This window comes from Hordeum vulgare, chromosome 1H (assembly GCF_904849725.1).
Source record: "Hordeum vulgare subsp. vulgare chromosome 1H, MorexV3_pseudomolecules_assembly, whole genome shotgun sequence".
Classification (NCBI taxonomy): Eukaryota; Viridiplantae; Streptophyta; class Magnoliopsida; order Poales; family Poaceae; genus Hordeum; species Hordeum vulgare.
Window position 1 is genome coordinate 458,578,809 of NC_058518.1, and position 11,647 is coordinate 458,590,455.

At 41.7% G+C, this 11,647-nt stretch overlaps 2 protein-coding genes across 2 annotated transcripts; one reads left to right on the plus strand and one right to left on the minus strand.

Annotated features, from left to right (window-relative positions):
* Nucleotides 1–610: 610 nt before the first annotated feature.
* LOC123445086 (uncharacterized protein At4g08330, chloroplastic-like) lies at nucleotides 611–2,441 on the plus strand. Its single transcript, XM_045122019.1, has 2 exons — nucleotides 611–690; nucleotides 1,587–2,441. The coding sequence occupies exons 1-2, from the start codon at nucleotides 641–643 to the stop codon at nucleotides 1,984–1,986; spliced, it is 450 nt and encodes a 149-aa protein (XP_044977954.1). The 5' UTR covers nucleotides 611–640; the 3' UTR covers nucleotides 1,987–2,441.
* A 519-nt stretch (nucleotides 2,442–2,960) lies between these two features.
* LOC123400672 lies at nucleotides 2,961–8,888 on the minus strand. Its single transcript, XM_045094661.1, has 2 exons — nucleotides 8,505–8,888; nucleotides 2,961–3,663 (listed from the first exon to the last, which is right to left on the minus strand). The coding sequence occupies exons 1-2, from the start codon at nucleotides 8,809–8,811 to the stop codon at nucleotides 3,281–3,283; spliced, it is 690 nt and encodes a 229-aa protein (XP_044950596.1). The 5' UTR covers nucleotides 8,812–8,888; the 3' UTR covers nucleotides 2,961–3,280.
* Between the last annotated feature and the right edge of the window lie 2,759 nt (nucleotides 8,889–11,647).

Consider the following 11,647-nt stretch of genomic DNA (forward strand, 5'->3'; position numbering starts at 1 on the left):
GAATATTCCGTTGTACAGTTCCGCTATATGGAGTCTGTGCGTCCACAGTGCGTGACAACCCGCAAATCAAATGGATTTCTCTAGATATGCTCTAAGAGACCCGTTTCTGTGAAGGTGCCAAGTTTAGTAAACGCGCTGCAAAATACGGGTCCGTGTGAGAGAAAAGAAAACGATTGCACTCAGAAAATATAGTGCCAGTAGACAGCAGCACAACATAGCGCGTGCGTGTGTATTGATTAAGCATTATCTGCTGCAGACTTTGAGTTGGAACAGAGACAAACACAACGTTTGGCAACACGCAAGCTAAAAGACTCGCCATCGGCCTTCACATGATCATATGACATATCACAGACGCGGCAGCAATCAATCACGGCGCTGGCCACGTTGCTGGCAATGGCATTGGCATGCCAACAACGACGCGAGGGCAACGCCCCCATCCACCAATCATCAATCAATCCACCATCCACCACGACGTGCGCAAAAGGGGCTCTCGAAAAAGAAAAAGAAGAAGAAAGGAAGGAAGAAAACCGGCGCGGTCGCCAAACCTGCCTGCCCTCCGCGGAGACCGTTGCCCCCAATCAAAGCAGCCCCCGTCTCCTTCCCTCCCTCCCTCTCCCTCCCCGCTGACGCCGGAGGAAGCATGGCGAGGACCCTCGACGGCTGCTGCTCCGCCAAAGACGTCGCCTACAGGTTCGCCGGCTCCCTTCCCGCGGGCTGCGCCTCTCGCTCATCCCGCTGCTTCATTTTGGCCCACCAACCAACAGTTGAACCCTAGGATCCAGAATCCATTCTAGCTTCATCTTGCTTGGAGGACCCGCGACTTATTGCTGTGCTTGTCGCCAAAGTCTGTACTGTACTAACTTAGTGCTTACTGTCCACGAATATCAGTTTTAGACTACTGTTGCGGTGTTGCTGGGTTCACAAGGTACTCGATGGATGGATGGATGGATGGATGGATGGGCACTGAACCTTTTGCTTCCACTTAGTTCTGGCTGCTAGCTAGGGGCTCCAAGTAGGGGAGAGCGTGCCGGTTCAGGGAGAAAATACTCAAGTGAATTGGATCATCATTGTCCCTCTGTTTCTTGCGACAGACCATGGTCTCTGATGAATTGATGATGAATACTATAACTGGAGAGGAGGAATTGGATGTCAAGTTTCGATTTCATACGAGCATTGCCTCCTCGTAGCTACATCTTGGCACCTGATGTGACACGACTAAATACTCTAGGCATAATTTGAACTTGCCAAGGCTCATTTATGCGAATACGGCATTATTGTCGAAACTGTTCAATCGTCATTGGCCCTCTGTTTCTTCCCACGATCATGATCTTTGATGAATACTAGAACTAGAGAGGAGAAATTGGATGTGAAGTTTCGATTACACACCAACATCGCCTCCTCATAGCTACATCTTGCCACCTGATGTCACAGAAATAAATACTCTAAGGCATAATTTGAACTTGCGAACAATCATTTGTGCAAATACGGCGTTCCTGTTGAAACGGTAGGATGATAGTTACATCAGGTTTGTAAAGCGTCTATGTGCGGTTTGATGATGTGTGTTGTTTCTCTCTTCTTACTGGCAGCTGTGGGTACTGTGGTTATGCACTGAACTTGAGCTCCTCGACACGGAACACAGCCAACATTGGATCCAAGTATGGAAAACAGATCAGGAAAGGTGTCGTCTCGTTCTTCGCGATCGACGAGAGTCGGTTCACGCAGACTGACGAGGTGAGCTGCATGCCATACTTCAGCTCAAGGTCTTCATGGGGTTTCTTCAGAAAGAGAAAACGATTGCTCTGCCGCAAGTGCAGCGGTCATATCGGTAACGCTTATGAGGACGAGGACTCTGCCTTGAATCATAGCTCAGATGACACACACACAGCCTCCGATGTCAGCAGCATGTCTAGTCGAAAGAAATATGTTATCAAGATTAAAGCGCTACAACCTTCATCCGACGGCTCTGGTGTTCCCTTCGCTCTATGACAGCAACCTGAACCGTTGTATCGTGTGCCTTGAAAAGCATGGTTGCTCTAAACTGTGCCGGACTGGGATGTTGTGAATCGGGTAAATGCAGCACCAAGAACTTCATACTGTCGGAACTTTTCAGGGGAACTCGTCATTTCTGTTCTGCTTCAGTCATCTTGCTGCCCTTACTTGATAGTGATTTTTCATTTCTTTTTCATACCAGTATACATGTATATTTTTAGCTGGAGGGTCAAATTTTAGTTGTGTTAATATTGCAAAATGAGAGGGTCTTCAGGGTGTGTCGCATTCTTGTATCAGGTGTTCAGTTTCATAAAGGCATTCCTGAAGTTGTTCATGTGGGATTGTGACAAAGCTGTTGGCATCAAACAGAGAAGACTATAATCTGTATATTGAGTATAATCTGTCAAAATATCAACTTATTCTCCAATGAGTAAACTTCTTTTACACTCAAATGAGTATAATTTGCTGTGAATATAACTTGGTATGCTTGGTTCTGATGGAATGATGGTTTAAATATGTACTATGTCTTCTCATGAGAGATTAGTATCCATTTATCTGACCTGCTTTCGATACCTGAATACAATTCATAAGAGATCCAATACATCATTTCAGCTCTTGCTCAATTCAACTCAAGGATGAAGTTCCTGTCACTACCAAGAGGGTATCGTGCATCTGTATTGGTGATTCCACAGATGGAAGCACAGTTCAAAGAAGTAAAAGGTTATACTGTAGTAACTACAAATCAACAGAAATACAGCACAAATGATGATCCTGATCTTATACCACTAGCAATTGACACGAAACACATCATGAATTGGTCATTGTGAGAGAGTTACACAATACTCCTAGAACACGGATTTAGCCAAGCATAGCAACCCAATCTAGCAATTGATGTACGAAATGCAGACTAATCCATCAGATAAAATAGCAGAAATGGAGGAACGATGTTCCTGAATCGAGACACGCAATTGTTCAGTCAACGGCATTCTTTAACATTACAGATTAGCCTGCAGACAGATATGGCAAATCAACTAATCGTCACATCAAGCGCACACGATCTTGCATCACAAAGAAACAACAATGGTACACAGCGGAGATGCAGCAGACCAACCAACAAGACAAAATCAGTAGCAAGCAATTTGCACAGAGACAGGTTCGATTTCCAACGACACATAACTTTGTTCCACGATTCAGTTCGAACTACACAGGAAACAGACAACTAAACAAGTCGCGGTCCTATCAAGCGATTGGAGTCTGCAGGCGGCGAGGAAGACTGACGACGACGAGGGGCCTAGCCGCCGAAGCCGTAGAGGGTGCGTCCCTGGCGCTTGAGCGCGTAGACGACGTCCATGGCGGTGACGGTCTTGCGGCGGGCGTGCTCGGTGTAGGTGACGGCGTCGCGGATGACGTTCTCGAGGAAGATCTTGAGGACGCCGCGGGTCTCCTCGTAGATGAGGCCGGAGATGCGCTTCACGCCGCCCCTCCTCGCCAGGCGACGGATGGCCGGCTTGGTGATGCCCTGGATGTTGTCGCGCAGCACCTTCCGGTGGCGCTTGGCGCCGCCCTTGCCCAGACCCTTGCCTCCCTTGCCGCGCCCGGACATGGCTGACGATCTCTCCCTGGTTCCAGCTGCGAGCGGATGGAGGTGGAGGAGCAGTGGTGAATTGTGTTGTGATTAGACCGAAGTGGGGAGGGGATTTTAAGGGGGGGTGCGAGAGGTGGGAGGAGGTGTGTCCCTGCCGTTCGATCCCGATGGAATTCGCGGTCGAGATCGCGATCCGGGGAGAGATGCCGCGGATCAGTGACGTGGCGGAAAGCTCGGACCTGTGGATTCGCGGGCTGGGTCCAGAGGTTTCGCGGCTGCTCCCAAATTTTGGGCTACGGCGGCTGGATTTTGGGTTCAGATATGCAACAGTGCAAATCAGATATTATACGAAGTATTCCTAAAGGAAAATTACATGGAGTGAAGAAGGGCATTTTTTTTTTCTGAGAGAGAGACGTTTCGGCTTCTAGGCTCAGATGAACTCGGAAGTGAAAAAAGAATGTTAAAAATACTAAATAAAACCAATAATTGTGGATAAAAATGACTCGGTGGTGCATGAGGATCGTGTCAAATTTTAGTGTCTGAGTAGCTTTCAATAAAAAAGACAAAATTAAGATCTCTAAAAGATTTTATTGTTTGTGTACTGTTTGGACCTGCGTTTGCTTTTTTCTGAGAGTTACTCCGATGTCCAAATGCTTTGGAATTTGACACGCGCTAAAATATATTCCACGCAAAAAAAGTTTGGAATTTGTTGAATTTTTGGTATTTCTTTTGATTTTATTATTCAATGGACGCAGATGAGCCCGGCTCAAAATTGAATATCCGATTCTTTCCTGAGTTTAAGTCGCTATATAATTTTAAGGCTGCAGCGCACATGCGCAAATGCAAAGTTGTCATAGTTTCGTCTTTATTTTTTCACAAAATTTTAAAAATGTACTTTTAGAAAATATTGTTCATGAATTTTATGAAATAATTAATTAACTTTAAAAGGTTCTTCAATATGATAATTTGTCATGAGTTTGAAAATGTTCACATATTTAAAAATGTTTACGATTTTAAAAAACGTGAATATAAAATATAATCAAAAAATATAAATATTATTAACTTGAGAATTTGTCATGAGTTTGAAACATGTTCACATATCTGCAAAAATATGGATTTGAGAATTTGCATGGATGCAAAAATATTCATGGTTTGCAAAACTCAAAATAGCAGGGAAAAATAAAAAATAAAAATAAAAATAAAAACCAAACAAGACCTGGTCTAGAAAAATACATAAACCCAACCTATAAAAACCAAAGCAATAATATTTTAGAAGATTCCCAAAACCAGTGAGGGAAAACAAAAAAACGGGGCCCTCCCACTAGAACTAATAAAAGCACGCTTGTCGGCAGCACATACGAAAATGCATCTAGCTCGTGTGCACAGGGGGGCATTATTACAAAAAAATAGACAAAACTCGCAGGCTTTACCAAACCGAGTTAACCTTTACACCAAAAAAAAACTAATTTACCGGGCAGGCCTAACCAAACATGGTGTCCATACCCAAGTGAAAACGCATGTCTAGCGAGTTTGTGAGCCTCGATATTCGAGCTCTCAAATTAATAAATAAAATTACAAGCAGTGTAAGCACGAGATCAGTCAATGATTTCCGTTGTAATAGTTGATGGTATATATCCAGAGTGGGCTGTCTTCATGAAGACCATACCACTTTCCCAATCACAGAAACATAAGTTATTTGCCAAGCACCAAGAAGGGCAAGGAAAGATGTGGAGCATGCTTTTGGGGTATTGCAGTCCCGCTTTACCATTCTTCGCCGGCCTGCACGGCTGTGGCAGAGAAAGAGTGTTGGAAGGATCATGTGAGCATGTGTGATTCTTCACAATATGATAGTCGAAGATGAAAGAGATCAGGTTAACGTTCATATTGACTTGAATGAGATTACGGAGGCTTCATTTGCTCTACCTCTTGAAGTGAATGTTGGTGGTAATCTTTGTTTTGTTGATGTACTGCGTAGAAAAGCTACCATCCGTGCTCCTTCACAACATAGCCAGCTTAAAAATGATTTGGTCGAGCATATTTGGAGTAGGTCTCGAAATAATCATCATAATTAGTCATGGTGGGATATTGATATTTGCATGTTACTGTTCTTTTTTTCTTCCTGTAACATTGAGGATCAACATTATATCTTACGTGTATTTTATTCCAGGACAATCCTATAATATGGTGTTTGTTGGAGTGCCGGGAGGTTGTAGTGACCATCGAGATCAAAATAAATGGGTGGTTTGCGAGAGATCTTACCCATGTTTGGTTTATGCTTTTTTATGAAGACTCGGGTAATGTTTAAGTGTCATGTCATGCTGCTATGTGCCATCAGTTTGGTGATTATTCTCGTCCAGGTCAAAATGAACGGCTTGTTGTTGGACGTGTTATTTTTTTATGTTTGGTTAATGCTTCCCTATACAGACTTAAGTATTGCTTAACTGTATTGTCATGGTCTTGTGCACATTTGTTTGATGCTGCTTATTAATTTGGTTGAATGTCATATTTGTATCCTGGTTGAGAAATGAGATGGCCACAAAGATGCATCTTACATTAAATCACAGTAGGTGATATGCACAGTATTTATTACAATCAGTTCTGTAGTCAACCTAAAAGCTAGCCTATTGTATGTGTGAAGGCTTTATGTGATGTGGCAATAGTTATAGCCAGCAGGCGGCTGTGCTATTAACCATGCTCTTAATACTATAGCCAACTGTTGGCTATAAGTCATCTTATAGCTAGCTTGTGCAATAGTTAGGAAAATTAAATGGAGTGAAGAAGGAGTGGAGCGTTCCGGCGCCCAGACTCATCTGCATCCGGTTAGAAAAAAATTAAAACGAATACTAAAAAAATTCAGAAAAATCTAAATTTGTTGAGGGTGATAGATAATTTGATGCATGAGGTCCGCGCTAATTTCTATATTATTTGAACATCTGAACAGTTTTCAGGAAAAAAAAAGAGACAAAATAAGGTTAAAACAGTACGTGAACAGTAAACTTTTTCGGGATTTCGAATTTGTCTTTTCTGCCGAGATCCGTTTAGATGTTCAAATGATTCAAAAACTAAAACAGACCTCACGAATCAAATTATCTACCATACAAAAAATAATTAGAATTCTTGAATTTTTAGTATTTGTTTTGATTTTTCTATTCTGTATGGGTGCAGATAAGCCCAACCTACAAAAACCAAAGCAATATTCTGCTTCCTCCGCTTCCTAAATATAAGACCTTTTAGAGATTTTAGAGATTACATTATAAACTACATACCGAGCAAAATGAGTGAATCTAGACTTTAAAATATGTCTATGTACATCTGTATGTAGTTTACAGTGCAATCTTTAAAAGGTCTTATATTTAGGAACGGAGGGAGTACAAGATTCATAAAACCAGTCAGGCGAATAAAAAAAACATGGCCCCACCCATTATTACAACTAACAAGAGTGGGATGTGGGCGGGACGTAAAAAAATGCCTAAAATTAACATCTTAAGCTCTGAATAGTGTATTTCGGCCTCGATGGCCCGGAAGTGCGCCTCGACGGCGGCTCTAAGAAGCTGCTGCATTTCCGCATCTGTCTGCGCAGCCTCCTCCAGGGCCTTATTCATGCATGGACAATAGCGTCGAGGGGACCTGTCAACTTTTTGACTTATAAATACAATATTTCATCTTTTTTAAAATACAGGTGGTAAAATAATTCAGTATCCCTAAAACCCGGTCTCTAAACCGACGTTCTAATCCTCAAGATTAAATGCACTACAATCCACATCCGAGCACTCTCGTGTTCTGTTTGATTGATGACAGCAATCTAAAGTTCAGAGCTGTTGTGGTGTCAGGTGTGTACACCTTGGAAAGCATGGTTGCGCTAGATTCGTGAATCGAGTAAACACAATACGAAAGTACTTGGTACTCCTTTTCTCCACCTATTAAATTTCAGTCATCCGGTTGCCCATACTTGATAGTTGTTTTTTTTAGAACTTTCTCCACCATTATAATTGTGCATAAGTTTAGCAAGAGTGCCAAATTTTGTTAGTATTTATTTAATTATTTTTCATAATTAGAAGACCTTTCTATTGTGCATTTCTGCACTTGTGGGTGTGTCTTGCCTTCAGTTTTTTATCGAGTCATCTCCTTGTATCAAAATATTTGGTTTCATATAGGTGTTCCTGAGATTATTCATGTGGGAGGGTGGCCAAACCTGTAGGTATCAAAGAAAGAATGTATTGAAATATTGTGATGTGTCTGTGGAATTTTGTCTATCGAAATGACAATGATTGTCTTCAGTTATCTACAACCGGCAGACTTCTTTTCTTTTTCTTCTTATATCTGGACGGCATATATCAAGCCCAGAAAACGGTAAGTCGCCAATTCATTGTGCATGTGAATTCAACTTGGTATACTTGCTGCATTGCTGTAGCATGTCCTCCAATGATGGATTACTTTTCCTTCATCCGAACCGTTCCTGAGAACTGAAGATAATCGACAATTAACTTGCTCGAATGCAATGCACCATTGCTATTCTCATTTTTCATCGCTTACTGGAGTTCACTTTTTTAGGACTCAAGGATTCACAGGTTATTGCTCACAACTGTTTTTAGATCTTCTAATTCAGACTTTTGCAGGCTCCTATGAAAGCACATCAAGCACAGAGGGAATAGCGAACTGAACAAGTCGAGGTTTGACCAATCTTTTCTAATCTGCAGGGAGCGACGAAGAACCAACAATCGTACATAACAGAGATGCAGCAGACCAACTAGCAAGACAAAATCACAAGCACTATATTTGGAGAGACAAGTTTGATTTCCAACGACAGAAGCGAATATCTTTGTTGCACGATTCAGTTCGAAGTACAGAGGAAACAGAGAACTACACAAGTCGCGGCCTCATCAAGCAATCGGAGTCTGCAGGAAGACTGATGACCACCAGCGGGCCTAGCCGCCGAATCCGTAGAGGGTGCGTCCCTGGCGCTTGAGCGCGTAGACGACGTCCATGGCGGTGACGGTCTTGCGGCGGGCGTGCTCGGTGTAGGTGACGGCGTCGCGGATGACGTTCTCGAGGAAGATCTTGAGCACGCCGCGGGTCTCCTCGTAGATGAGACCGGAGATGCGCTTCACGCCGCCCCTCCTCGCCAGGCGACGGATGGCAGGCTTGGTGATGCCCTGGATGTTGTCGCGCAGCACCTTCCGGTGGCGCTTGGCGCCGCCCTTGCCGAGCCCCTTGCCCCCCTTGCCGCGCCCGGACATGGCTGACGACTGATCCTCTTCGAGCTGCGAGCAGATGTGGAAGTGGGAGGGGCGGTGGGGATTGCCGATCGGTGTGCCTATTGTAGGAAGGGGAGACGGAGCTTTTAAGGTGGACGATAGGCGGGAGGAGGCCTGTGCCTGCCGTTCGATGCGTACGGAATGCACGGTTCAGATCGGGTTCCGGGGGAGACATGCCGCGGATTGATGACGTGGCGCGAAGCTCGGGGCGGTGGACTGGCGGGAGGTGTGGCGAGAGCTTGAATATTTTGGACTGCAAGCGCGGTGTTTGTGCGCTTCCTTGCCTGTGAATTCTTTCAATTTTGTGACACCGTTTCATGTTCGTGTCAGGGATGCACAATGCATAACGACCGTGCTTACGGAAATTAATTTATCTAGAATTATTATCTCACGGTTTTCATTAGCTTGGACAAAATAAAATTTAAAGAAAATGAAAAATGACGGCATTAAACTCATACGCCCTCTCGATCCAAATATTAAAGAAAATGAAAAATGACGGAGCGGCTATTACCGAGCTCCCCGGACAACTCCCAGTGCCCTCCCGATCCAAATTGCTTTCTCTCTTGCAACAACTCTCCGACCATTGAATTCAAGCACCATGAAGCCGTCACTCACTAGTGCTATTCCCTCGTGAGCTCGCTGTCCACGCCACGCCACGCTCCCGGATGGCTGCATCCATGTGCGACGCCACCACTTAATTTTTTCAGAGAAAGATATCATTCTAACATAGTACTCCCTCCGTTCATAAATATAAGTCTTTTTAAAGATTTAACTAATGGATTACATATGGATGTATATAGACATATTTTAGAGTATAGATTTATTCATTTTGCTCCATATGTAGACACCTAGTAAAAAATCTTAAAAGACTTATATTTAGATACAGAGGGAGTATATCATAATTATTTTAATACATATTGACACGCAAGATAACATATTATCCACTTCTACCACTTAAGCATAGGATGCACAACTATGAATTCTAATCATCATCATACACATGTTTACCCATGATACACTAAATCAAGATCGCTATGGTAAACATATTTACAAAAACAGGTAGATTTCATATCACAACGACCACTTCATCAAATCATCATCATTATTGTCTCTCGGTTACACGACCGGACGATGTGAAGAATATAAATAGTGTAAGTGTGTTGTGGACTAAGCTAAAATCTACACACTCTTTGTAAACATGAGAAGACAAGAAAATATTCGGTCTTTCATTAGATTGGCAATGAAGCTTATAAGAGCCATTTGGAATTATTTTTGGTGTCTTCTCCTTTTGAAACCCAAGACTCAAGAAAGTAGAAAAAAGTAAAAGAGCAAAAAGGAAAAGCGAAGAAGAAATGAAAGAGAAATAAGGAAATCATTTTGTTATTTTCAAAGATTTTTGTCAAGTAATAAGAGTTCAGAGAAATATTCTGAAATATTTTTGAAGTTTTTAGTTTTTGTGAACAAAATGAAAGAACGAAGAAGGACGGAAAATGAGAAAATATTTACATCGAAGAACTCACAACAAACACAAAAGAAGAAAGGAGAAGTCTTTCAGGTTTTCTTTTCAATTCTACAATCTAATCATACAAGAAGCGAAATAAAAAGTAAGCGGTTTTTTATATATATTTCAAAGATTTTCCTCGAACACGTGGGAGAAAAATAATAGAAGCAAAAATGATATACGATGAAGACGATGAACAATGACAAGTGTACTGAATGTGTCAACATGAATTCAAATGTGAGTAAGAATACATACTCCCACAAAATTAGGTTTTTGTCCTAACTTGGTAATCACCATTTAAAGAATCCGTCGGGACCAGGGAGGAACTCGTTCGGTGATACTTCCCAGATATGTTCACTTTTCCACACATTTTTGCTCTTATTTTCAACTCTAATCTCCATGATTTGAATGAAACTAACTCACACTTACGTTGTTTTCAACATAACTTTTATAGTGTTGTTTTTTTGTGCAGAAATAAAACTTTTTGGACTGATATGAAATTTTATGGAGAATATTTTCTGAATATATAAAAATACTGGTGATATGTCCATTTTGCATCATGGTGTCTTATTGATATTTATATTGTTCTTAGTAATTATTCCACTTTATGGTAGAATTCTAATGTTTTCTCTCTCTTAATTTGCAAGGTCTGTCCAAAGAGAGAAATTGTGTGAAACTGAAATTCTAAACTTGTAAGCCATATAAAAAGTTAAAAAAAATCTGGACCTTAAATGACGTGAAATTTTATGATGATTTTTATGGAATATTTAATAATTACTGAAGCAAAGAAATACCACACAGTGGGCACCTAATGGTGCTAAGCCAACAGGACGCGCCCCTTACAGCATATTTCTCCATGTATAGTTTTGCTAATTGATGCAATCCATATGGACTAATGGTAGTCTTGAGTTATATTCGAAGGATTTGTTCATAGACACTTCTTGAAGTTTATCTGATGGTTTCAAGGAGTTTATATGGTGACCAAGGTGGTATTCTAGGTTTTATCCAAAGATTGCTCATTTGAGAGTTGAGCTTATTGCAAGCATGTTTTCGAGAAGAAGATTGTCTGAACATTCATGTTTACCTTCAAGACATCATATTTATGAAGAGAGAAGATAAGCTACAAGGTTGATAAAGACTAATTCAAAGAGTTAATTAAGATGATGAACAAACAAAGCGTACGAGATGTACCGAGAGGGATCATGTGATTCCATGGTATGGTAAGCATTGTCCATTACGCTTTGTGTACTAACCCATGATCTACGTGCAAGTTCTATGTGGGGTTAGCACTACTAGGAAAAACCTTATAGGTAGGAG

Excerpts from the sequence above, each read along its gene's own strand:
- LOC123445086 (XM_045122019.1), top strand. The coding sequence starts at position 641 with ATGGCGAGGACCCTCGACGGCTGCTGCTCCGCCAAAGACGTCGCCTAC. Across the intron at positions 691-1,586 it reads GCCAAAGACGTCGCCTACAG|CTGTGGGTACTGTGGTTATG; the intron begins GTTCGCCGGCTC and ends TCTTACTGGCAG.
- LOC123400672 (XM_045094661.1), bottom strand. The coding sequence starts at position 8,811 with ATGTCCGGGCGCGGCAAGGGGGGCAAGGGGCTCGGCAAGGGCGGCGCC. Across the intron at positions 3,664-8,504 it reads CACCCTCTACGGATTCGGCG|CACAACACAATTCACCACTG; the intron begins GCTAGGCCCGCT and ends CTTCGGTCTAAT.